At 41.4% G+C, this 25,272-nt stretch overlaps 1 protein-coding gene across 8 annotated transcripts; it reads right to left on the reverse strand.

Moving 5' to 3' along the window:
• Positions 1-1,634: 1,634 nt before the first annotated feature.
• LOC139559537 (heterogeneous nuclear ribonucleoprotein C-like) lies at positions 1,635-23,919 on the reverse strand. 8 transcript variants are annotated; one of them, XM_071375622.1, is made up of 9 exons: positions 23,847-23,919; positions 11,791-11,946; positions 10,223-10,488; positions 9,973-10,045; positions 9,784-9,834; positions 5,277-5,443; positions 4,401-4,514; positions 3,873-4,057; positions 1,635-2,326 (listed from the first exon to the last, which is right to left on the reverse strand). In XM_071375622.1, the coding sequence occupies exons 2-9, from the start codon at positions 11,793-11,795 to the stop codon at positions 2,216-2,218; spliced, it is 972 nt and encodes a 323-aa protein (XP_071231723.1). In that variant the 5' UTR covers positions 11,796-11,946; positions 23,847-23,919; the 3' UTR covers positions 1,635-2,215. The 8 variants fall into 8 exon arrangements, with proteins under 8 accessions (XP_071231723.1, XP_071231720.1, XP_071231724.1 ...); XM_071375619.1 differs by having other exon boundaries at positions 9,961-10,045; XM_071375623.1 differs by having other exon boundaries at positions 23,546-23,870.
• Positions 23,920-25,272: the final 1,353 nt, after the last annotated feature.

Raw genomic sequence — 25,272 nt, forward strand, 5'->3', positions numbered from 1 at the left:
CACCTTCCATATGGACAATGGCGACCGTCATTCAGGGCAGGTGAGCCCCACCTGTTTAGCAAAAAAAAGAAGTCTGTTCTACATGTTATTTTGGCATTAATACATGTGACATATCAGTTTGCAAACAATGTATAAAACAATTGTTGAGTTACTCAAGGAAACAAAGTGTTTTATTAAGGCAGCCCCAGTGTTTCAGCCGAGCAGTGCTTTCTGTGCTGGTGGGGCAGCCAGCTGGAAAATACGGAGCGGGGGGGGGGTACCTCTAGTTGCGCCGTGATTGCCTCGGTGGTCTGTCACTCACTCAAGGAGTCATCATCATGAATCAAGTCGACAATCTACTGGCAAATCCTTTTCATATGAAGAGAAGTTATAGATAAAACGTATCGGTGTTCATCGACCATTGGACAAACATTACACAAGTTGGAAATCGCAAATTCAACAATGAGTGGTTCGAAAGGAATCAGTGGCTAACTACAAGCATTGCAAAGTAATCACTAGCCTGCTATACAGTAGAGAGTGTGTGTGGTCCAAGTCTGGGTTTAAGGGTCTCTTTTCCAAGCTTAAAAGGATTAACATTGACATGCCATGGACCAGAAAAGGTTGAATACATTGGCCATGCTGTCAATCCAGTATGACTTCTGCCACGTCCAAAACACCTGGAAACTCTGAAATCTCAGACTTTAGTGAGTTCAAGACAACTGGGAACTACGAAAAAAAAAACAAGCTCCGACTGGGAAAATAAGTTGAGCGTTTAAGTCAGGAACTCGGGCCTCTTTCTAGAGCTCCGACCTGAAGATCGCTGACTTCAGGATTCAGGCTTGTCCCCCTCCCCCCAAAAAGTCCTGAACAAATAGTTATGACTACGTCCGTCCTAGCTCACTCATTAAGGTCTTAATCGAAATTACAGATTGCCTCTTATTATCCGCTCATCATTCCCGTATGCAGTTTGTACATCTCAATTGTCAGTAGAAACAACATTTGTTTAACCAAGTCAGCCATGTTTTTTTTAAAGGCAGTAAATGAGGCTGAATGAACGGTTACGCTGCCAGACAAGGCTCCGCTGATAGCCAGGTGTAGCAGTGGTAAGGATTCACTCCATGGTGCTGAAAATAAAGCTCCGCTCTTGGGACAGCTTTATGCAGGCATTAACAGTTTGTGGGCACCTTTTGTCATATAGTGCAATTCATTATAGTGCAATTAATGCATTGTTTATTGGTTTTGCTGGCATGCATCTAAAAATATGTATTTTAAAAATTATATATGGGGAGCTTGCCCCACCAAGATTTACATGCTAAAATCGCCACTTCATATGGAGACACACCACATTTTCGGATCAAGCATAAATTGGCTTTTAGTCTAGGCTTCCGCAATGTGGACAGCCCTAGTGTACCTACTACCTATATGAACACCAACGCATCATCTGTTTGCATGCCTGGTTGGGAGGTTCTTGAAGTGGAACCATGATAAAGGATATGAGAAGGGACATTGCAGTGATCTGATATCCAAACGGTGCCCTCTGGTGATCCACAGAACACACCAGTTACGTATTGTTGGGCTATCTTCACCCAAACACAATACCTGATAAATTAGGTGTGCATCTGAAAACCTGTTTCAATGAAATAAAGAAGCACTAATTAATTTGAGTATTTAATTGCAATTTATTATTACAGTACAACTTAGACCGAGTAGTATAAAAGAATAATGACATGAAAATCAGGAACATACAAACTCAAGTGGGCAATTTAAAAAAAGAAGAAGATTTTTCTTTAAACATTCACTCAATCTTTAAAGTTGTCGTCATCGCTTGATTACCAATGCTAGTAAAGCCAATGTGGTGGTTTGACTTGTGGCTCAGGTCAGAGAACAGCCATTTCTGCTCTCTACTGGTCAAACGAGGAACAGCAGCACAGCAAATCACTTCATACCGCTCGCTCTCTACATCTAGTTTCAATGTACCTGGCTGCAAGACGATGCTAAATGAATAACACAATGATAGGAGTGAGATGAAACAGGGATAAACTAAATTGCATCAAGAAAAATAAAAGACCTGTGGGACAATGGAAGGGTGGTAGTGGGGGCAGGTGTTCTCTGAGTGTGTGTATTGATGTTTTCTCACGTTTCGTAGTAGTGCGGGTATTAAAATAGGAGTCGGAGGAGCCACTGGAAGCCATGTGGATGTGTTGTCTGTACAAGTGTGCATCAGTCTGCGTGTGGTCTAAGAGTCCTCATCTCCGTTGACACTGTCACCATCGTCGTCTCCATCCACATGCTCTCCTTCCTCCTCTTCATCATCATCATCCTCCTCTTCCCTTTGTTGACTCTTCACCTGCGAGAGCATATTAGGTGGTGTGAGTATAAATAATACTCAAATTACACTGAACAAATATAAAATGCAACATGTAAAGTGTTGGTCCCATGTTTCATGAGCTGAAATAAAACATACCAGAAATTTTCCATACGTGTTTTCTCTACGATTTAGTGCAAATTGGTTTATGTCCCTGTTAGTGAGCATTTCTCCTTTGCCAAGATAATCCATCCACCTGACAGGTAAGCTGATTAAAACAGCATGATTATTACAAAGGTGCACCTTGTCCTGGGAACAATAAAACATCACTAAAACGTGGCGTTTTGTCACAACACAATGTCACCGATGTCTCAAGTTGAGGGAGCATGCAATTGGCATGCTGACTGCAGGAATGTCCATCAGAGCTGTTGTCAGAGAACTGAATGTTAATTTCTCTACCATAAGCTGCCTCTCAACTTCAAGAGAATTTGGCAGTACGTCCAACCGGCCTCACAACCACAGATCATGTGTAACCAAGCCAGCCCAGGACCTCCACATCCGGCTTCTTCGCATGTGGGATAGTCTGAGACCAGCCACCCGGACAGCTGATGACACTGGGTTTGCACAACCAAAATATTTCTGCACAAACTGTCAGAAACCATCTAAGGGAAGCTCATCTGTGTGCTCGTTGTCCTCAACAGGGTCTTTACCTGACTGCAGATCGGGGGACGTAAACAACTTCAGTGAGCAAATGCTCACCTTCGATGGCCACTGGACAAGTGTGCTCTTCAGATGAATCCCAGTTTCAACTGTACCGGGGCAGATGGCATCATGTGGGCAAGCGGTTTGCTGATGTCAACGTTGTGAACAGAGTGCCCCATGGTGGCGGTGGTGTTATGGTGTGGGGAGGCATAAGATACTGACAATGAACACAACTGCATTTTATCAATGGCAATTTGAATGCACAGAGATAGTGACGAGATCCTGAGGGCCATTGTCGTGCCATTCATCCGCCCCCATCACCTCATGTTTCAGCATGATCATGCACAGCCCCATGTCGCAAGGATCTGTATACAATTCCTGGAAGCAGAAAATGTCTCAGTTCTTCCATGGCCTGCATACTCATGTCACCCATTGAGCATGTTTGCGATCGATGTGTATGACTGTGTTCCAGTTCCCGCCAATATCCAGCGACTTCGCACAACCATTGAAGAGGAGTGGGACAACATTCCACCGGCCAAAATCAACAGCCTGATCAACTATGCAAATGAGATGTCGCAGTGCATGAGGCTAATATTGGTCATACCAGATACTGACGGGTTGTCTGATCCACGCCCCTACCTTTTTTTAATGTATCTCTGACCAACAGATGAATATCTGTATTCCCAGTCATGTGAAATCCATAGATTAGGGCCTAATTAATTTATTGCAATTTACTGATTTCCTTATATGAACAGTAGCGCAGTAAAATCTTTAAAGTTGTTGCATGTTGTGTTCACATTTTTGATCAGTGTTAAACACACTTCAACATACTACCATTCATCAATATGTTTTCTCCTCTTCCCCTCCCTCGTTTCTTCCATCTCACCTCCTCCTCTTCTAGTAGATCCCCCTCCTCCTCTTCTAGCAGATCCCCCTCCTCCTCTTCTAGCAGATCCCCCTCCTCCTCAGAGTCGTTGAGATCCTCCCTCTCCCTCTTGATGCTCTCCTCCTTGTTGCTGCAGTGCTGCTGTGAGGAAACCTCTCCAGGCTCAGGCTTTGCACCCTTCTCATCTTCTCGCAGAAAGAGCGCGATCCGGGTCAAACAAGCCAGAGAAAAAGGCGTCATCAAAAGTTGAACAATGAAATCCCTTATCTGTACATACAAGTCATAGAAATGCTGAGATTGCCGGTATACATACAGAGTACAAACCAGCTCATTCATTTTTTTTTTTTTTATGTTATAAAAGTTGACTGTCCACGTAACCTGGTTCAAACATTTACCATGTAACCCTGAAGGAGAAACTGCATGCCGAAACATTGGTTGCTATACCCAGTAAATGTTTGGGAGCAGTGTGCGACTTTCTTTTTATAAAAGCATTGATCACATGGTTACGGTGACACTCCTACACCCTACCTGACTTCTTGCTGTGGTCCTTCTCCATGCGGTCTAGGCTCTCCAGCAGGTAGTCTACTTTGTGTTTAATCATTGTCAGCTCCTTCTTGATGGTCTGCAGGTCATCTGTTTTCACTGAGAGAAAGAGAGAGAAAAAAGAGACGGATAAAGGTTTAAGAGATTGACCCTAATACCTTATGAAGCTCTGTATGCGGTGCTGTGAGAGTAACTTTCATTAGCAACATGCAATTACCCTCAAGCCCTGCACCGGGAGCATCAGGGCATAAAAATCTGAATAGTATAAGCGTAGTCTTCTCTTCCCTAGCAGTTGAAACACAAACATAGGTTGTTATTCTATCTTGTGAACAAAACAATGTAACTAGCCAAAAAACAAGGACTCACCTCAGTAGACTCTGGTTTCAAGTAAATTAGACCAACTTTTATGCCTATGCGCAGCGCTTCTAAAAATTAATCTGTCACTCAGCTCTTCAAATGCACACAGCCTCCAGCCAGGCAGTGTTGCAACGCGAAGTGGAATAGGCTATGTAGAGCTTTGACTTTGTGCGATTAATTTACCAGCTATGAAACAAAAATGGCAGAAATACTTTAAAAAAGTTACTGCAGCATTTATGTTTTACTATAAATGGGATCATACTTGACTTTCTATTCGCAAATGAAAGTGAAATGCTCGCACTGTGGAGCTCTGACCACCCGCCAGGTGAAATAGACATCTTACCCGCCAATGCCAAAATCTACCCGCATTTGGCAGGTATTCATTTTAGGCCCTGGTGAGCAGACAGCAGGTACTGCATGAGGGTGCTACAAATAGTCCACTGGGCAATGTGCAAGTTTACTGTGCTAGTCGAGTGGCTAGAGCAGAGGGGGCTGGGCACTGACTTGTTCTTGAGGATGCCCTCTGGCTGCTCTTGGAGGAAGAGGAGAAACTGGCCTTGGTGCGGCGGCTGCCCCCTCCAGTCATGCTGACCCGCGGGCGCTTGGACGGGATCACTGCTCGGGACAAGGGTGGAGGAGGAGGGGGCACACGGGATGGGTACGAGTACACTCTGAGGATAGAAGAGCGAGTAATGAATGAACAGACTACTGCCTTTATACTAATTCCTCTTGGATATTGAGTTATCTACACTGAACAAAAATATAAAAACGCAACAAGTGTTGGACCCATATTTCATGAGCTGAAATAGATCCCAGAAATGTTCCATATGCACAAAATGCTTAATTCTCTAATTTTGTGCACAAATTTGTTTACATCCCTGTTGGTGAGAATTTCTCCTTTGCCAATATAATCCATCCACCTGACAGCTGTGGCATATCAAAAAGCTGATTACACAGCATTATCATTACAGAGGTGCACCAGAGGTGCTGGGGACAATAAAAATTCACTAAAATGTGCAGTTGTGTCACACAACGCCACAGATGTCTCAAGTTGAGGGAGGATGCAATTGGCATGCTGACTGCAGGAATGTCCACCAGAGCTGTTGCTAGATTTTTATGTTATTTTCTCTACCATAAGCCATGTCCAAGGTCGTTTTAGAGAATTTGGGCAGTGTGTCCAACCAGCCTTGTGCATGGCGTCGTGTGGGCGAGCGGTTTGCTGATGTCAATGTTGTAAACAGAGTGCCCCATGGTGGCGGTGGAGATATGGTATGGGCAGGCATAAGCTACTAACAATGAAAACAATTGCATTTTATTGATGACAATTTCAATGTACAGAAATATCGTGACGGCATCCTGAGGCCTGAGGACCAACAGATGCATATCTGTATTCCCAGTCAAGTGAAGGCCATAGATTAGGGCCTAATGAATTTATTTCAATATATGAACTGTAACTAGGACTGCGGCGGTGACAACATTTTGTCAGCCGGTGATTGTCAAGCAAATAACTGGTCAGTCTCACGGTAATTGACCGTTAATTAACAGACACATTTAGCATCTCCTGGCTTCCACACACAGCCTACAAGCCACTGATGCAGACCTTTGGAACATCTACATTTATAGCCTACACCTTAACAATAAATCCATTATTTATTTTAGACCGGTCTAAAGAAGCAAGATATGAAGAAAATGTAGTCTATTTCAGAAGAACATAATGACAACTCAGAGTATGTTAGGTCCTGCTCTGGCTTTGCCAAATGGTTGTGGGCTACACTAGTTCATTTAGCAGACAAGATTTGCTTAGAATTCCGTGGCATTATTTTATAGTATGAAGAATACAGTTGAGCAAAGCTGAATAAAATAGAAAGGATATTTTCTTCAAACGATTTGAGGGAGTGCGCACATGCGTCTCTTCTGTGTTGAGAGGTTAAGAAATAGGTATTCCTTTATGCTTAATTTAGAGTTAATGTAACTTTAGTTGTTCTACAAACGCTGGGCTATACGTTTCAATTTTTAACCCTAGTGTAGTCTTAACATTCTGTATAATTCACTCAACCCCTAAAATAAAAGCAGCTTCATTGAATTTTAAACCCCAAATCTATTTTGCATCAAGAAACAACCTATCATTCGTCACAAACTTTGTGAATTTAAATCAGTGGAACCACTCGTTTATTACAACACACATGGCAATTATTATTATTACTGCATTGGTGTAAACATTTATATTTTAGCAAGAGATAGCACTTGTATAGCCTAAGAAAGTAACACAAATGTGCAGAAAGTAGTTTTGAATGCATTTTCTTGAAGGGAAAAAAGTATAATATTTTTGGCAACATAGTGATATATTCTTATATACTGTACAATGAGGAATTCAACTACAAAATACTAGTCTTCTCCCATTTTTTAACCATTGCCCCCACCCACAAGGTGTATAAACAATAAATATGAATAAAATAAGATACAAAACAAAAACTTGAACATAAATCAATAAACTCTAATTAGCACATGTAGGACAGTATGCAAGTGTGTGTGTGTGCATGGACTTTGCAGATATATTTCTCACATGTGCAGCACATAGTATTTGTTTTACAGTCCTTCTTTGGGGGGCAGAATTTGCATCTCCTCCTCTTGTCTGCCCCAGCTGCAGCCTCAGGTAGATCAGGACAAGATTTAGCCCCCTGAACAGCTTTCACAAGCGCTGCAGGGAGAGGCGCTCTCTTCTTTGAATGTGTGGGGTTACAAGTGCCTTTCCCAGCTGCTCCAGGAACTCCCTCTTGTTCCGCATCCAGTTAGGGTTGATCTTGTTCAATATCACGAAGGCATTGTATGAGGACACATCAATGATGTTATGGAAGATGACCAGGGGCCAGCCATCCTCATGCAGCTGTAAATTCCAATCACGTTGTCCACGCCTCCTTTGTTGTGGTTGTAGTCCAGGATGATGGCTGGCTTCCTGTCCTCACGATCACTGATCTCAGCCGTTTTGTGCAGTGTGCTCAGGAGGACCACATTCTTGTTCCTCTTTGGGAGGTTCTTTCTAACTGTGCCAACCATGGTGATCTTCCTCGTCAGGAGCTGCTGGCTGAGTTCAATCAGTAGCACACAATCTCAATTTCTGTGTGTGTGTGGTGTATAAATAATTTTAACTGCCGGGTCAAAATTGACCCAAAGACAATCTTTGTACCCTGGTGGTGTACAGCCTTCATGGAAATATGAACAAAGGCGATGTTACACATTTTCTAATGTTGGCCACTCTAGGAAAAGTCATCAAATTTCAAGTAAAAAATATATAATTTAGGGGGTTCTCTCTGCTGTTAAACATAGTGGTGGGTCATTTTTGACACTGAAGACAACACAAGGGTTAATACATTGTAAGGCTGCATGATGAGACTAATGATGCTTAGTTTTTTTGCACAGGCTGTACACATTACATCAGTCATTCCCAATTTGACAAGCACTTGATAATGTCTAGAATTTCACGACAGCATCCCGTGTGGCCTTAATGCACCCTAAAAAAAAAAAAACATGCTTTTTGCGGCGAGTGGCCCTTGTGCCCTTCTCCCTGAGTGCTGCGCTCTCCATCACGTACGTGATCAGGTCTTTCTTACAGAATACAAGTGAAGACCGACACATCAGGGACGCAACTGCGCGAGTCCTTATCCAATTCCGAAGTGCATATTGAAGATATTGGAAGAACTGTCCACATTTACTTTTCGTCAGCCAACAAGATGAGTAGGCCTAACGAACAGCAAAAGCACTAGCCTATGTCAATCTACTATCCCCCACAGTACAAAGGTTGACCTATTCTATTCTGTGCGAGAAATAAATATTTCAAAAATAGTCTGGGACAGTTGTGGGATGAGATAGATCCCAAATTAATACAACCATGACCATCAAAAAACCTTTTTTACACAATATGGCTGATGCAACAAATCAGAACGTTTAGCTTAAAATGTTGATAAACTATTAGACTATTTCTTCACAGTATAAGCACAGCAATGCACACATGGTAGAAGGCTATATGCACAAATGTTCCATTAGCGGAAAACACCATTATCAAAAGTGACCGCAAATGCAATTATGCATGTAATGCTTTTATTAGGTGTATTTCTATGGTGAAAATTATCTTCCCCAAATTTGAAATTCACACACTGCATATGTATGCCAGTTACACTCTACATCCCTTGTAAAGCGGATTAATGTGCTTAATTTATTTGGCCACTTTAGTTGTGATACAAACCTTATTAAAACATAGGGCTATGGGCTAGGTTACATGAGGTGTGGGACTATGATTAGAAAAAGTCGCAAAAAAAGGCATCATATATTGTCATCTATCAGACTATTCTTGATTGAATCTGGTCTTTACACATACTAAATAATATACGTGTGAAATTTGTTTTGGATTTAGAATGGACCATTATCATGCACCTGTATTGAAACAGGGGCAGTGGGGAAAAAATACATGTCATCTATGCACTTAAATAGCAAATGTAGGATGCTTCCCCGTGGTTTATTTTCATGCCAGCCAGGCTATACTCCTTTTGTAAATATAAGCAATGTGCTTAATATTACGAAAGTTGAGAAATAAATAGAAGTAGGCCTAAAGGTGATCCTATTTTTAGTAGAGGCCATCACTCTGTTTTCACACAATTGCATAGCCTATTGAAATGTTGCGCAATATGAGCTCATGGGCTCTCAAAGTGTTTGATTAGATTTTCGAATACATTTGTATTGATGTCAGAGTGATTAGAGGGACAGAGTGCTGAGTACCCGGCAGTTAGCAAGTTTGGTAGGCTACTAATGACCAGCATCAGAGCTTGGAGAAGCCTAATTACCGTGACTAAACGGTCACATGGAATCTGACTGCCTTCATGACTCGTGTGTAGCGGTAATACGCACCGAAAACAGCCCTAACTGACTCAGTAAAATTGTTGCATTTATATTTTTGTTCAGTATAGGTCAAATAGAGCTAAAACATAGGATGTGGGAACAGACAAAGCACTGGACTCACCGGTCATAGTAATCTCTCTGGAAGTCATAGTCCAGATCAAATGTGGGACTACTGTGGGGAGAAGAAAACAAGTTGTCAAAATAAGATGCACATATGGAGAAGAGGAATTATCAGATTAAGATTTGTAGACCCAGAGGCGGTTCAAAATATTATATATTTAAAAACGGGATTCTTTACATTGAATCAGACCTGTACATGTCTTCCGCCGAGCGCTTTGCGGTCTTTGACCTGTGGGGTTTGGGTTCTCCAGCCAAGTTAATGTCTGAGGAAGAGAGCGACAGTCAGTCTTGGTTGGCAGTTGGAAATACAATCTTTATTCATATTCAGTCTATTACAGAGGCACCTATTTTTTTTTTTTTACTCTTATTTTTGCACAATACCCATAGAACCGTGAGTTTGAGGCATTGCTCACCAGCCCCAGGCTGGCTTTAGTCCTTACCCAGCACCTGTCCCACGATCATGCGTCCATCCTCGGCCCCTACAGCGGCCCGGGCACATCTCTCGTTGGCGAACTGGACGAAGGCAAAGCCCTTGTGCACAGAACAGCCTACGATCTTGCCATACTTGCTGAAGATTTCCTCCACATCTGCCTTGGTGACCAGGAGTGTGTTGAGGTTCCCGATAAAGACCCGCGAGTTGAGCGAGCGCGGGTCCGTCTTGTTGGTCACGTTGCTGGCCATCAGGCTGCTGGTGGTGGGGGACAGACTGGTGGAGGAGGGGAGACGGGCGAAACCAATTATTAACTGTGTCAATACAAGATAAAACTACTCAACCATCTTTATATACAAACAAAACGAGTGGCAGGGAATGTTCAGAATGAACACTGTTGACCTTGTTCAGTATAATTATATCAACAGTATCACTAAAATATGTAAAATAGTTTAAGCATCTCATGCTCCAGCCATGTAGCTTGCACAAATTTGTTTGTGCCATATTTTAAAATCAGTCTCCGATGTCCCATGTGTTGGTAGTGTAAACAACCATTAGTCTTAAAGGGATACTTTGGATTTTGGCAATGAGACCCTATATCTACTTCCCCAGAGTCAGATTAATTTGTGGATAACATTGCTGTCTCAGTGTCCAGTATGAAGGAAGTTCGAGGTAGTTTTGCGAGCCAATGCTAACTAACGTTACCCATAGACTGCTAGCATGTATAGTAGATACCCACGGACTTCCAGTCATTATGCTAACACTAGTTAGCATTGGTTCGGAAAACTACCTCGAACTTCCTTCATACTGGACACAGACATAACAATGGTATCCACAAGTTAATCTGATTCTGGGGAAGTAGATAAAGGGCCTCATTGCCAAAATCCCGAAGTATCCCTTTAATATCAGTAGTACATACACGGTATGTATGTCTAGTGTGGTGCATATGCAACAAATCCAGGAGGTCCTGCTGTAAAAAAGGTTCCAGGATAAGCACAAATAAATCAGACAACTTCTGTTACCATATGTGAAAATTACCATAACGTCGTATTTATGCAGACATACAGAAGCTGCACACCCCATTTCATACACAAACCAAAACTCATTCAATAGCTTAATACAATTCACATTTCCAGGAAGAAACAGATGCACACGGGTGTCCATGACTTCAGACAACAGGGTATTATATTAGCAGTGTGGATGGGGCAATGTGTGTGTTCCAATCCACCTGTAGCAGGTTGTTGCAGGGTTTGTATCATATTGCCTGAATTTCACATCTGGGGCCATAGTTAACAATTGTCTCAAAGTAGTAAATGGATAAGTGCTTGAACATTGAGAATGTCACACTATGGGCTACTATTTAGCACTGTAAGCATATGGTCGGGAAAGGGCTTGAATGTGTACAAATTAGGTGCTTATAATATTAGTGGCACATGTGGTAATTTAAGGAAAGCTGGGCAAAGGAGTTTGGGCACAATCGGACGTTAGGGAGTGAGATCTCACTGGCACTGCATACAACCTGAGTGTCAAAAAAGGAGACGTTAACAACCGTTGGGGGTTAAATAACCAATCACTCACTCCATAGTGTCTGTGTGCAGGGCGATCGTCTGTCAGTCAGTTCTGACACTGAGCACAGGGCCAGTGTGTGCGGGCAGGTGTCTTGGGTGCTCTCAGCAAAAACTACAACTTCATCAGCACCCTCTCAGAACGCAGAACTTCGCCCCACGACTTATACTAAGGCGGGCGACAGAGAACACACCTCAGTGACATTGTATGTACAGGGTTATTACAGTCTTACCTGGTTGGGTTTTGTACATAATTCAATTATGAGCCAAATACAGAGAAAAACAGGGTTCAGGGCAATCCTAGAGGAGCACATTCAGAGGACACTTTCTGCTATTGAGGTGTAATTGCCTAGCCTATCAACTTGTTTAGGAGAGAGATGCAATATACTTCAGGTACTTTTAATGACAGATTATGCAACAGCATCAATATGTTGATTGATTTTTTTAAATTACGGGTCAGGCATCCATTGCAAGACTAAGTTCCACCGACAGAGTGGGCCTAGACATACTTAGCTCTAATTGCAATTAAGGGGATAAGCAATGGGAGGTAATGTGGTAATAGCTGAGGACTCATAAAATGTACTAGACGAGCAGTCATGTGTGATGCACAGAGGGAAATAACATTGGGACGTTATGTTGCATGAACACACTGAGAAGCTAAATAGTCTGAATGTGAAAGAGGACAGGCGGGCCTATGCCTACTTTGAGGATTTCCCCAACAGTGAATGTTCTGTGCAGGGACCACCAGAACACACAAGCTGCTTATGGGCCTTCAGCAGCACTGCGTGGGGTGGTGCGCACTTCAGCTCTACAGTACTCACACTACAGTCTTATTTTCTTGGAGTAAGGGGTAACAGTGATGTAGAGACTCAGATTAAAATGTATGCCAAAGTGAACAAAACTAAAACCACTGATTGCAAAGTTAAACAAACCACAACATCAAGGACAACTTAAACATTTTACAAACACATTTACATGAAGAGCGCAGATGCAAAGTTTGGTAAAAGATTCAAGGCACAAACCGTAATTATGTTACCCAACTTTGCATTGGCATCGTTCCTGAAGTAAGTGTTTTTATAATTGTGGAAATTGTTAAAAGTAGTCATTGTGCATAGAGTTGTATGGTTTGTTAACTTTGATATCATTGGTTTTTGTTTGGCCTACATTTTAAAGTGAAATCTTAGTCTCAGCATCACTCTTATTGTGGAATTGCCCTGTACTAGGCATGATTATTATTAGTAGTAGTGATGGGGGAGGGGGAAATCGATAGTTACATATCGGGATATTAAAACTCGTTCTCATCTCTCTGCAGCAGACATACGGTGAGCAAAATGTTCCGCACATTGAATCGCAATAAAATCACAGTATCAAAAAGCAATACATATTGTATCGGCACCCAAGTATCGTGATAATATCGTGAGATACCCGGCAATTCCCAGCCCTAATTAGGATGGCAATTTCACATGAAGTGAAGCAGGTTGGGGCTTGCTTTAGCACTTCAAATGTTTGTGGTAGTGGAAGTGTTGGGATTTGAAAAGCAGACTAAGATTTCATACCCAAGTTGTCATGTAACTTGTTGGAAAAGTGGTCAAAACGGCAGTTGTTGTAAAGATTATGCGGTTAACAAAACAAGGCTCATACACATTTTCACAAATGGAATTTAATGACTTTTCCCATGAGTCAACCAAACATCCATGTAAGTACAGTACCAGTCAAAAGTTGACACACTCATTTAAAGGGTTTCTTTATTTTTACTATTTTCTATAGTAAAATAGTGAATAAATCAAAACTATGAAATAACAAGGAATCCATGTAGTAAGCAAAAAAGGCTTAAACAAAATCAAAATATATTTTATATTCGAGATTCAAAGTAGCCAACCTTTGCCTTGACAGCTTTGCAGACGCTTGGCATTCTCTCAGCCAGCTTCATGAGTTAGTCACTTAGAACATATTTCAATTAACAGGTGTCCCTTGTTAAAAGTTAAATTGTGGAATTTCTTTCCTTCTTAATGCATTTGAGCCAATCAGTTGTGTTGTGACAAGGTAGGGGTGTATACAGAAGAGTTGGTAAAAATACCAAGTCCCATATTATGGCAAGAACAGCTCAAATAAGCAAAGAGAAACGGCAGTCCATCATTACGTTAAGACATGAAGGTCAGTCAATCCAGAACATTTCAAGAATTTAAAGTTTCTTCAAGTGCAGTCGCAAAAACCATCAAGCGCTATGATGAAACTGGCTCTCATGAGGACCACCACAGGAAAGTAATTAGTGCATTAGAGTTAACTGCACCTCAAATTGCAGCCAAAATAAATGCTTCACAGAGTTAAACAGACACATCTCAACATCAACTGTTGAGACTGTGAAATCAGGCCTTCATGGTCAAATTGCTGCAAAGAAACCACTACTAAATAAGAAGAGACATGGCTAGGGCCAAGAAACACAAGCAATGGACATTAGACCAGTGGAAATCTGTCCTTTGGTCTGAGTCCAAATTTGAGATTTTTGGTTCCAACCACTGTCTTTGAGACAGAGTAGGTGAAAGGATGATCTCCGTATGTGTGGTTCCCACAGTGAAGCATGGAGGTGGTGTGATGGTGCTTTGCTGGTGACGCTGTCAATGATTTATTTATAATTCAAGGCACACTTAATCAGCATGGCTACCACAGCATTCTGCAGCGATACGCCTTCCCATCTGGTTTGTGCATCGGGGGACTATCATTTGTTTTTCAACAGGACAATGACCCAACACACCTCCAGGCTGTGTAAAGTCTATTTGACCAAGGAGAGTGATAGAGTGCTGCATCAGAGGACATGGCCTCCACAATCACCCGACGGCAACACAATTGAGATGGTTTGGACCGCAGAGTGAAGGAAAAGCAGAAAAAAGCATTCCTGGTGAAGTTGGTTGAGAGAATGCCAAGAGTATGCAAAGCTGTCAAGGCAAAAGGTGGCTACTTTGAAAAATCTCAAATACAAAATATATTTTGATTTGATACTTTTTTTGGTTACTACATGATTCTATATATGTTATTTCATAGTTTTGATGTAGCATAGACTAGTGATGCACCGATAACATTTTTGGCCGATATCTTCCTTGCCAAAAAAAAAAAGATACCGCTAACAAATTTTAGCAGCATTATAAGCATTCTAGAACAGTTAAATAGTACACACAGCGGCCTAAGGCACTGCATCTCAGTGCAAGAGGAATCACTACAGTCCCTGGTTCGAATCCAGGCTGTATCACATCCGGCCGTGATAGGGAGTCCCATAGGATAGGGTGGCGCACAATTGGCACAGCGTCGTCCGGGTTTAGCCAGGGTAGGCCGTCATAATAAATAAGAATTTATTCTTCACTGACTTGCCTACTTAAATAAAGGTTACACACCAAAAAGTTGTTGGCATTTACATATGTCCCCAATACTAGTAAAAACAATCAAAACCTATTTCACTTACTCGCTGTGCCGTTCATTTGTTCAGTCGTTTCATTCTCAACCAGGATTTCATCATACAGTACATGTCAAGCAGTGAAGCTTCAGCTGTCGGTCCGTGGCCTCTTACTCGGTGCACACTCTCACTGTGTCCGTTTCCATCTTGTCCAGCTGTGTATGTAACATTTCACGTAAACCCTGTTGCTTGTCTGCATCGACGTAGCGGTCCTTGTACATAGCATTGAGAATGGTGGCGACACAGTAATGCGATAATGCCACCAAATCGCTCGTTCACAGCCTGTGTGGAAAGTTTTGTTGAGCAGGTATTTCAATGCCATGAGAGGGTTTCACATCTGCTGCAAGTGCAGTTGATCTTTCGCGAGTCATTATTCTAATGGAGCTAGCGTGTTCATGTTTCAAACATTTTCTCAAACGCCATTGAAATGGCAGCAGCGTTATGAGAACCAGCACATTCTTGAGCATGCAATATAGCATTCCTCAGTACGAAATCCTTGATGACCCACTGTGCTGTCAGACTCAGAATGCTCACGGGGCTGATATAGCTGGTCCAAATGTCAGTCGTGTAGCTAATAGCAGCGTCGCTATTACTGTGTAACTCCGGTAGGGCAACATCTGAAAAATAGCGCACTTGGTAACGTTAGTGTGTACTGGTGCTCGACCAGTCGGCGACAGCCAACATCACTCACGACAGAGAAAGGTTGATTGTCAAGGGCAATGAATTCCATTATCTTGGCTTTAATAAATTTTGCCTTTGAGTTGTCTCGCTGAATTCTCTGTCAAATGACTGCTTGACTTGTTGACTGCTCGATCCACACAGCAGCCATTGTGGGCTAGTTTAGGAATGCTGTGTTGCACGTGTAGGGCTAAAGTTATATAGGTATGCACGTCAGCTTTGACATTGGTTTTGCACATCAGCGTTAAACTAGACATCGGGCCGATACAGATGTTGGCATTTTTTAGCTAATATCAGCCGATTCCGATATCTTCACCAATTTTTATAAATATTTTAATATTGTGCATCCCTAGTTTCAAATGTTCTATATCAAGGGTGGCCAACCATCCTCCAGGACAGCTAATGGGTGTGCAGGCTTTTATTCCAGTCCCCCTCTAACAAACCACATTTGAGAAATGAGAAATGAGTTGATCAACCAGACCTTGAGAAATTGGCTGTTCGAACAGGGCTTGATCAAAAACCTGCACACCCAGTAGCTCCCCAGTTGACCACGTGTTTTACACAGCTGCCTAACAGGTATTCTACTCTGTGGGGTTAAGCGCCTTGCACAATGACAGAAGATGGTACATGGGATCAGACCTACTCATTCAAGGGTTTTAATTAGGGATGCACATATTGGAATCGCCCGATATTAGCTAAAAACGGCAACGTCGGTATCGGCCCGGTTTCTAGTTTAACGCCGATGTGCAAAACCGATGTCAAGGCTGACGTGCATACCTATATAACGTAGGTACATGACGTAATGACACCACTTAAAATTTAGCCCTAAACGCGCAACACAGCATTCCTAACCTAGCCCACAATGTCTGCTGTGAGGATCGAGCAGTCAAGTCAAGCAGTCATTTGAAAGAGTAAGAACATTTCAGCGAGACAACTCAAAGGCGAAATCCATTAATGCCAAGATAATGGAATTCATTGCCCTTGACAATCAATCGTTCTCTGTCGTGGATGATGTTGGCTTTCGCCGACTGGTCGAGCACCTAAACACACTAACGTTACCAAGTTCGCCATTTTTCAGATGTTGCCCTGCCGGAGTTACACAGTAATAGCGCCACTGCTATTAGCTTCACGACTGGCATTTGGACCAGCGATATCAGCCCCATGAGCATGCTGAGTCTGACAACACAGTGGGTCGTCGGATTTCGTACTGAGGAAAGTCATATTGCATGCTCATGAATGTGCTGGTTGACATACCGCTGCGGCCATTTCAAATGGCATTTGAGAACATGAACACGCTAGCGCCATTCGAACAATTGACTCGAGAAATAAGATAATCAACTGCGCTTGCAGCAGACGTGATACCCTCTGTCAAGGCATTGAAACGCCTGCTCAACAAAACTGTCTACACAGGCTGTGAACAAGCGAGTCGGTGGCATTCTCGCTTTACTGTGTCGCCGCTATGTACAAGGACCGCTACATCGATGCAGACAAGCAACAGGGTTTACGTGAAATGTTACATACACAGCTGGACAAGATGGAAACGGACAGAGTGACAGTGCGCACAGAGGAAGAGAGGAGACGGACAGACAGAGCTGAAACTTCACTGCTTGACATGTATGATGAAATCCTGGTTGAGAATGAAACGACTGAACAACGAAACAGCACGCAAAATAAATGGGTTTTGATTATGTTTTACTGGTAAAATGAGGACATACGTAAATACCAACTAAATAACTTTTGGGTCAGTGTGGTGTGTGTGTAACCTTGGCAAGTCAGTGAAGAACAAATTCTTATTTATAGTAACAGCCTACCCTGGCCAACGTTGGGCCAATTGTGCACCGCCCTATGGGACTCCCAATCACGGCCGGATGTGATACAGCCTGGATTCGAACCAGGGACTGTAGTGGATGCGTCTGGCCCCGAGATGCAGTGCCTTAACACACATGGACACAGTGGTCTAACTATTTAACTGTACTAGAATGCTGCTAAAATGTTAAAATATCTGTTTGTTTTTTAAATTACAAGGAAAATATCGGAATCGGACAAATTCCATCTGTGCTTCACTAATTACAACCAAATAAGTTATGCCTTGAAGTAATTCACTAATTTCATATCAAAGATCAAATGGCTGTGGTAGGCTACAAATATTTTTATTCAGCTGAAGCAAGCCCACAAATTTACAGGAAATTTATATTTTCTAGTTTAGTCAATTTTAGAAGTGTTTACTTTGCAGACTGAGAAGCATCTATTGAGTTGCAATGTCCAATACATTGGATGCCCAAATCAACTGGAAGTATCTATAACAAGTTGAAGACACATAATCCAAAAGGCTACATGTAATCTTTTTTCCTAAAATTACTGGTTGCAATTGTCAAATTATTATTTTGTTTCACATTTCGATTCATCACAATTTAACCAAATCCCAACTAATACAATGGCGAAGTGAATCATTTGTTTTTGTCAAAAATATATATATTTTTTATCAGTGTTTCCCCAAACCTGGTCCTGGAGTACCCCCAACAGTACACATTTCATTGTAACCCTGGACAAGCACACCTGATTCAACTTGTCATCTAATCATCAAGCCTTCAATGAGTTGAATGAGGTGTGTGTCCTGGGCTACAATTTTTTTTTGTACTGTTGGGGGTATTCGAAGACCAGGGTTGGGAAACACTGGTTCAAATTAATCAACATTGTATTTATCGTTTAAATGAATCAATTTTGTATGGCCTTATTCAGGAGTGTCAGTGGAAAGTTCTGGGCCATGACGAAAACATCAATACATGCTAATAATAGCTAAACAGTTAACTACAGGGTACAAGATATGTTTGAATTGGCTACCTAGTTGGTCTGTTCTCCATCATATTGTATAGGCATATAGGCCTACCCGGTGCTGTTATGTCCGATTGACTCCCTCTCCTTGAACAACGGCCTACTCGTCTCGCACACATCCAGGTGATGTGCATAAACAGATGCGCTAAAGTGTCATTCTGATCCTGGTTGATACGTAGACTTTTATTTAATTTATACAATATTTTAAACTATGCCTAAATTACATTAACAGAAATTAAAATCCATAACTTCTCCAAAACTGTTAGGATTTCCCCAAACTTTTCCAGGCTTGGAAAACACCATTTAAAAATTCCATGACCTTACGAACACTGAAAACATGTGTACCTCTAGATCTATAAAAGTTGTTTGGATTCCAGATTTGAATGTCAGAGTGGAGGAAGATCCCACACACTAACTTTGTTGAACTTGTTGGGAAAGTTGTCAAAGTAGATGTGTCAAAAGTTGCATTGTTCACAGTGAAAGGAACCAGGGTGGGAAATTAACTTTTAGGTCCACCAGCCACTGTGGCAGGTAGATTAAAAAAATACAAAATAATTATAATTATACAAAATATTATTTTCTCATTATTTGCACACAAAAGAAATGAGCACGCTTTCTAATGTTTCAAAAACATAAAATGTACTACTAGTAATAAGTAATGGGGTATATTGCTTAATTACATTTATTTTTTGTGACCTGCGTCTTTTAACCAATGAATGTTAAGAAATAATTCAGAGCCAATAATAAAAACGGCTCCAACTGAACATCAAGCCTGCCAAAAAGCTGAGTGATACAGCTTATCATTATTATAGTTTAGGGCTCTACGCTGACATTTTTTTTTTACAAGGAGTACATGAGGTGCTCCTAAGTTGAAATGTAGACACACAATTAAATCTAGGAGAACAATGAATACAAGTTTAGGAGTGATGCATGCTCAATCAAGCACAAACATTAGTTGAGAAACATTTTCAGCTGGCCCTTTAAGGGACAGGCCGTTACCATGGTAAATCTCTGACTGACGTCTTCCTAGATGTAGACAGTTGCGGCAAACTCAAACTAACATTGAAAAACAACCAAGTACGCAAACTAAACTACGTAACTGGCCATGAAACGAGGAGAAAGTCACACTTTATTAGCCTTTGTCAATTTCGACCAACTTCTACATGTGGGTTTTGGATTAAAACTGTTCCCAAATGCTCTGTGACCCGCCAGTGACAATCTACCAGCATTCGGCAGTTAATTTCCAACCCTGAATGGAATGTTGGAAATCATGTGACTAACAATGGGGAGCTTTACATGCTTACCAGACCACCTGCGTTGTGTGATAGCTTGCAAAATAAATTCACGTTATTCAATAATGTAACCAAAACTGCTTGCAGGCGTCTGTGTAGCCAGGCGCTAATGCGCTGCAAGTTCCGCTTCTTCCATCTACTCATTGGTTTTTATGAGGATATAGGCTACCCACATGAGTGATAGAAAGATTAACGAGATCCACACGCCAGTCGGTGGCTGGCGGTAATATACCTTAAAGTTTGTTGCCAACAGCCATGTAAAATCTACAGAAGAATGAACGAGGAGAGATTAATCAAGGAAACTAAAAACGAACTAGGTTTCCCATCTTATCTGTGGATTAATTGTTGGGAGTAGAGAACACATGGTGCGACTGAAAATAAGTCAAATTCTACAAAGACTCAGCAAAAAAAAAGACCATATGCAGTAGGGATGCACGATATATCGGTAAGCATATCGGAATCGGCCGATATTAGCCAAAAATGCCAACATCGGCCCTGTATAGTTTAACGCCAATGTGCAAAACCGATGTCAAAGCTGACGTTCATACCTATGTAATGTAAGTAGATGTAACGACGCCACAAAAAAATAAAGCCCTACACAGAACAAAAGCATAAAAATACTAAGCGCACACTTCCAACAACTAAACAAGTTCAAGTCGAGCAATCATTTGAAAGAGTAAGAACATTTCAGCGAGACAACGCAAAGGCGAAATGCATTAGTGCCAAGATAATGGAATTCATTCCCCTTGACAATCAACCGTTCTGTCGTGGATGATGTTGGCTTTCGCCGACTGGTCAAGCACCTCGAGCCCCGGACACTACCAAGTAGGCGCTATTTTTCAGATGTTGCTCACCCGGAGTGTCACAGTATTGTTGGAAAGCATCCATGAGCTACTTGCTATGGGTGTCACCGCTATTAGCTTCACGACTGACATTTGGACCAGTGATGTCAGCCCCGTGAGCATGCTGAGCCTGACAGCACAGTAGGTCGACGAGGATTTCGTACTGAGGAAAGCCGTATTGCATGCTCAAGAATGTGATGGTTCTCATACCGCCGCTGCCATTTCAATGGCATTTGAGAACATGCACACGCTAGCTCCATTAGAACAACTGCGTCTGCAGCAGATGTGATATCCTCTGTCATGGTATTGAATTGCCTGCTCAAAACTGCCAGTTTCCACAAATTGCAAAAGTACTCTACCAGAGGCTGTGAACAAGCGATTCCGTGGCATTCTCTCAGCCTCTTTACCGTGTCGCCACCATGCTTGATGCTAGGTACAAGGACCGCTACTTCAATGCAAGAAACAGGGTTTACGTAAAATGGTACACAGCTGGACAAGATGGAAACGGACACAGTGACACCGAGGAAGAGGCCACGGACAAAGCTGAAACTTTACTGCTTGACATGATGAAATTCTGGTTGCGACTGAACAAGTGAACAACAAGTAATTGAATTAAATAGGCTGATTGTTTTACTGGTAATGGGGACATAAGTAAATGCCAACAAAAACTTTGATCAGAATGTTTCAACCAACTAAATTTTAAATAAAATCGGTATCGTTTTTTTGGCAAGGAAAATATTGGATATCGGTCAAAAAAATTATATCGGTGCATCCCTAATATGCAGGTAAAACAACCCAATGTTTATCTCCCAGGACAAATTAGAATGCAACAGCAAGCTAACTAAATGTCCATGAATGTGTCTGGGGGGGATAGACAAATCAACATGCACACGCTGAGACGGTTTAGTCATCATGTTATAATGTTGAAGAAATAAATCACTTAAAAAATTTGACAAAAAGCTTAGAGCAATTGCTCCTAAAACCTCACATTTAGAAAACAGCATACGAGTCAGAAACACTACAAATTGACTACGTGTAAATAGGATAATTGGTCGTAAAGTCTCATCCAAAACAGAGTTTTGTACCAGAGTATTTCACATGGTAAATGAAAGTTGGGTTAATTTCAATCCTGCCCAAATCACACAAGTAATCATAAAAAGTATAAAATATATCAAAAAGTTGTCTACAAAGCACAATGGTCCTGACCTCTATGCACATTTTAAAGTTTGAATTACATTTCTAGCTTATGGATCCTTCTAGCCAGCATGTTACCGTTCCAAATAATAACAATTAGTATGACAAAGATTTAGAGACTTTGTCACTTGTCCCAGTAATTAGACACACAAACAACCTGATCAATCAACGCAGAGGTCTCTGGCCTGAGGCAAAGCACCACTTCCAAAGTAAATGTAACTACTGTACTAGCTATTATCAAAACGGAGAGTGGACTGTCGATGTCGTTTTTGAGCTGCACCTACCGCTATTGTTTAGTCTACGAAGAAACTTGATCAAATCAGGTATATTAAAATAATTACTATTCCATCTGGACCGGTTTGAAAAAACACACCCCTAGCCAGGAAGGCCTAATTAAACTCACAATCGGCACACTGTAATACAACATTAATATACAAAGCTGTGATCTAGCTAGCTATACCTTGGTTTAGGGTCTAGCAAAGTGAGACTGAGTAAGGACAGAGTACATAACTGCATTATTCATAAAGTAACGTTTAATTAGTGGTAACAAAAAGTACAAATGTCCTTGTGTTCTGCCACATTAATATTATCTAAGTAAAATATCAATGACGTATATGTGAAAAACGAGTCCAGGGAAAAAAATGGCCAACCAGCATTTCTTGCAGAAAAAAAACAATTCCCGCAAAAATAGCGTTCCTGTATCAGTCTTTCTGAGGATTTCCAAGGACTCCAAAACCAGCTAATCAATCACAAAAATGTAAAAACCACCACCGGCCAAAATCAAAGTGCAACAGGGAAGATTGCTAGTAAAAAAAATGTTAGCGTTAAAAACAGATTCCACAAGGTTAACTTTAGCTTGCAGCATAGCCAGCCAGCCAAACTAACTAACGTTAGCTGCAAAACGGCTGCAATGCAGCGTGTTATTGTCCAGACAGAGCACGTTATTCGCATATAGTCATAAAAATATAACTAGCTCAACTTACAATCATGAACTTAGTTTGCAAAACAACAAAAGAGATGGCAAAAAAGCTAGCAAAAATGTTAAGGATCCGTCTAGCCAGCATGTTGCCGGGCCAACTAGCTAGCTAGCTTGCTAAAACGCTAATGGAACCAAATTCAGTAAGTAACGTTACATCAGTATGTTTAAAAACTCTGTTATGGAACCATGATGAGCTAACTAATAGTTAGCTAGTTAACCGCTCGCTCAAATAGAAAAATAAATGGCGTTAAAAAAATAAATTTCCAAAGATATTGGAGTCAGAGAAAAAAAATTCAAAAGTCTTGAATCAAAATACTCACCAGGAGCTTAAAGGTTAAAATGACTTATATTTCAGCAAAATCTGTCAATATAGTGCTGATGTAGACTTCTTGTAGCTATAAGAAACTGGTTACACCCTGCACGAAATGGCGCAGCACATAAAGGCGAGGGAGTCAAGACATGTATTAAATCAAATATTATCTATATTGACAAGATAGTCGACTGACCGCTCTAACAATGGAATTACATGTCCGCAAAGGTAGAAGGGAGGCGCGATCAGGTGGGAACATTCTAGCCAATGAGAGGGCAGATTCGCGTGTGAACGACGGACACAACTGATATAAAATCGTTTTTCTCAAAGTTACTGGAATGCCACGTGCACCCACCTATATCAGAATGTGTAACATAAACATTACGAAACGAATAATCGATCAAATAAGCCTCACGTAGCGAATTCCATTTTTAGTTGACCAAATTCGACACTCTTCTCATAGACCTCCAGAGAAAGAAGAAAAAAACGTTGTTTACTTATCACGCGGATAGATATGGGGCGGATTTAAGCTTCTCGCTTCGCCTCTTCCTATCTGACTAAATCCGCTTTAGTAGACATCTATCAAATCTGATTGGCTACTCGTTGTAAAACCCAAGCCGTTCCTGTCAGTGGTTGATTACAATGTCTGTCACCTGCTTTTTTTGTTATAACCTTGCAGCTAATAGGTCGTGTTGATCAGGGTCAAGCTTGTGTTCAAAACGCAAGACCTCTCCCTACAGCAGTGGTATTCCAACTTGGGGGACGCAATTTCTTTCCAAAGAATTTCTCACGACTCACACACAAAAAACATTTGTTTATAATAGGGTTCCTGAGTGGCGCAGCGGTCTAAGGCTCTGCATCTCAGTGCTTGAGGCGTCACTACAGACACCCTGGTTTGATTCCAGACTGTGTCACAACCGGCTGTGATTGGTAGTGCAACAGGGCGGCGCACAATTGGCCCAGCGTCGTCTGGGTTTAGCAGGTGTAGGCCGTCATTGTAAATAAGAATTTAAGAATTTACTTGACTAGTTACATAAAGATTACATTAACTAATAATAATAATACACTGAACTATAAACGCAACATGCAAAAATATCAAGATTTTACTGCGTTAAGGTTAATTTAGGGAAATCAGTCAATTGAAATAAATTCATTAGGCCCTAATTCGTGGATTTTACAAGACTAGGAATACAGATATGCATCTGTTGGTCACAGATACCTTAAAAAAAAAAAGTAGGGGTGTGGATCAGAAAACCAGTCAGTATCTGGTTCGACCACCATTTGCCTCATGCAATGCAACATAGCTGTACATAGCTCATCTGTAAATAGCCCATCCAATCTACCTCATCCCCATACTGTATTTATTTATTTATCTTGCTCCCCCAGTATCTCTACTTGCACATTCTACCATTCCAGTGTTCAATTGCTATATTGTAATTACTTCGCCACCATGGTCTATTTATTGCCTTACCTCTCTTATCCTACCTCATTTGCACATACCGTATATAGATTTTTCTACTGTATTATTGATTGTATGTGTGTTTATTCCATGTGTAACTCTGTGTTGTTGTATGTGCCAAACTGCTTTGCTTTATCTTGGCCAGGTCGCAGTTGACACTAGTCTACCTGGTTAAATAAAGGTGAAATTAAAATAAAATAAAAAAACATATCTCCTCACATAGAGTTGATCAAGCGGTTGACTGTGGCCTGTGGAATGTTGTCCCACTCCTCTTCAATGGCTGTGCAAAGTTACTGGATATTGGAGGGAACTGGAACACGCTGTCATACACGTCGATCCAGAGCATCCCAAACATGCTCAGTGGGTGACATGTCTGGTGAGTATGCAGCCCATGGAAGGACAAGGACATTTTCAGCTCCCAGGAATTGTGTACAGATCCTTGCGACATAGGGCTGAAAAATGAG

This window comes from Salvelinus alpinus, chromosome 30 (genome assembly GCF_045679555.1).
Source record: "Salvelinus alpinus chromosome 30, SLU_Salpinus.1, whole genome shotgun sequence".
NCBI lineage: Eukaryota > Metazoa > Chordata > Actinopteri > Salmoniformes > Salmonidae > Salvelinus > Salvelinus alpinus.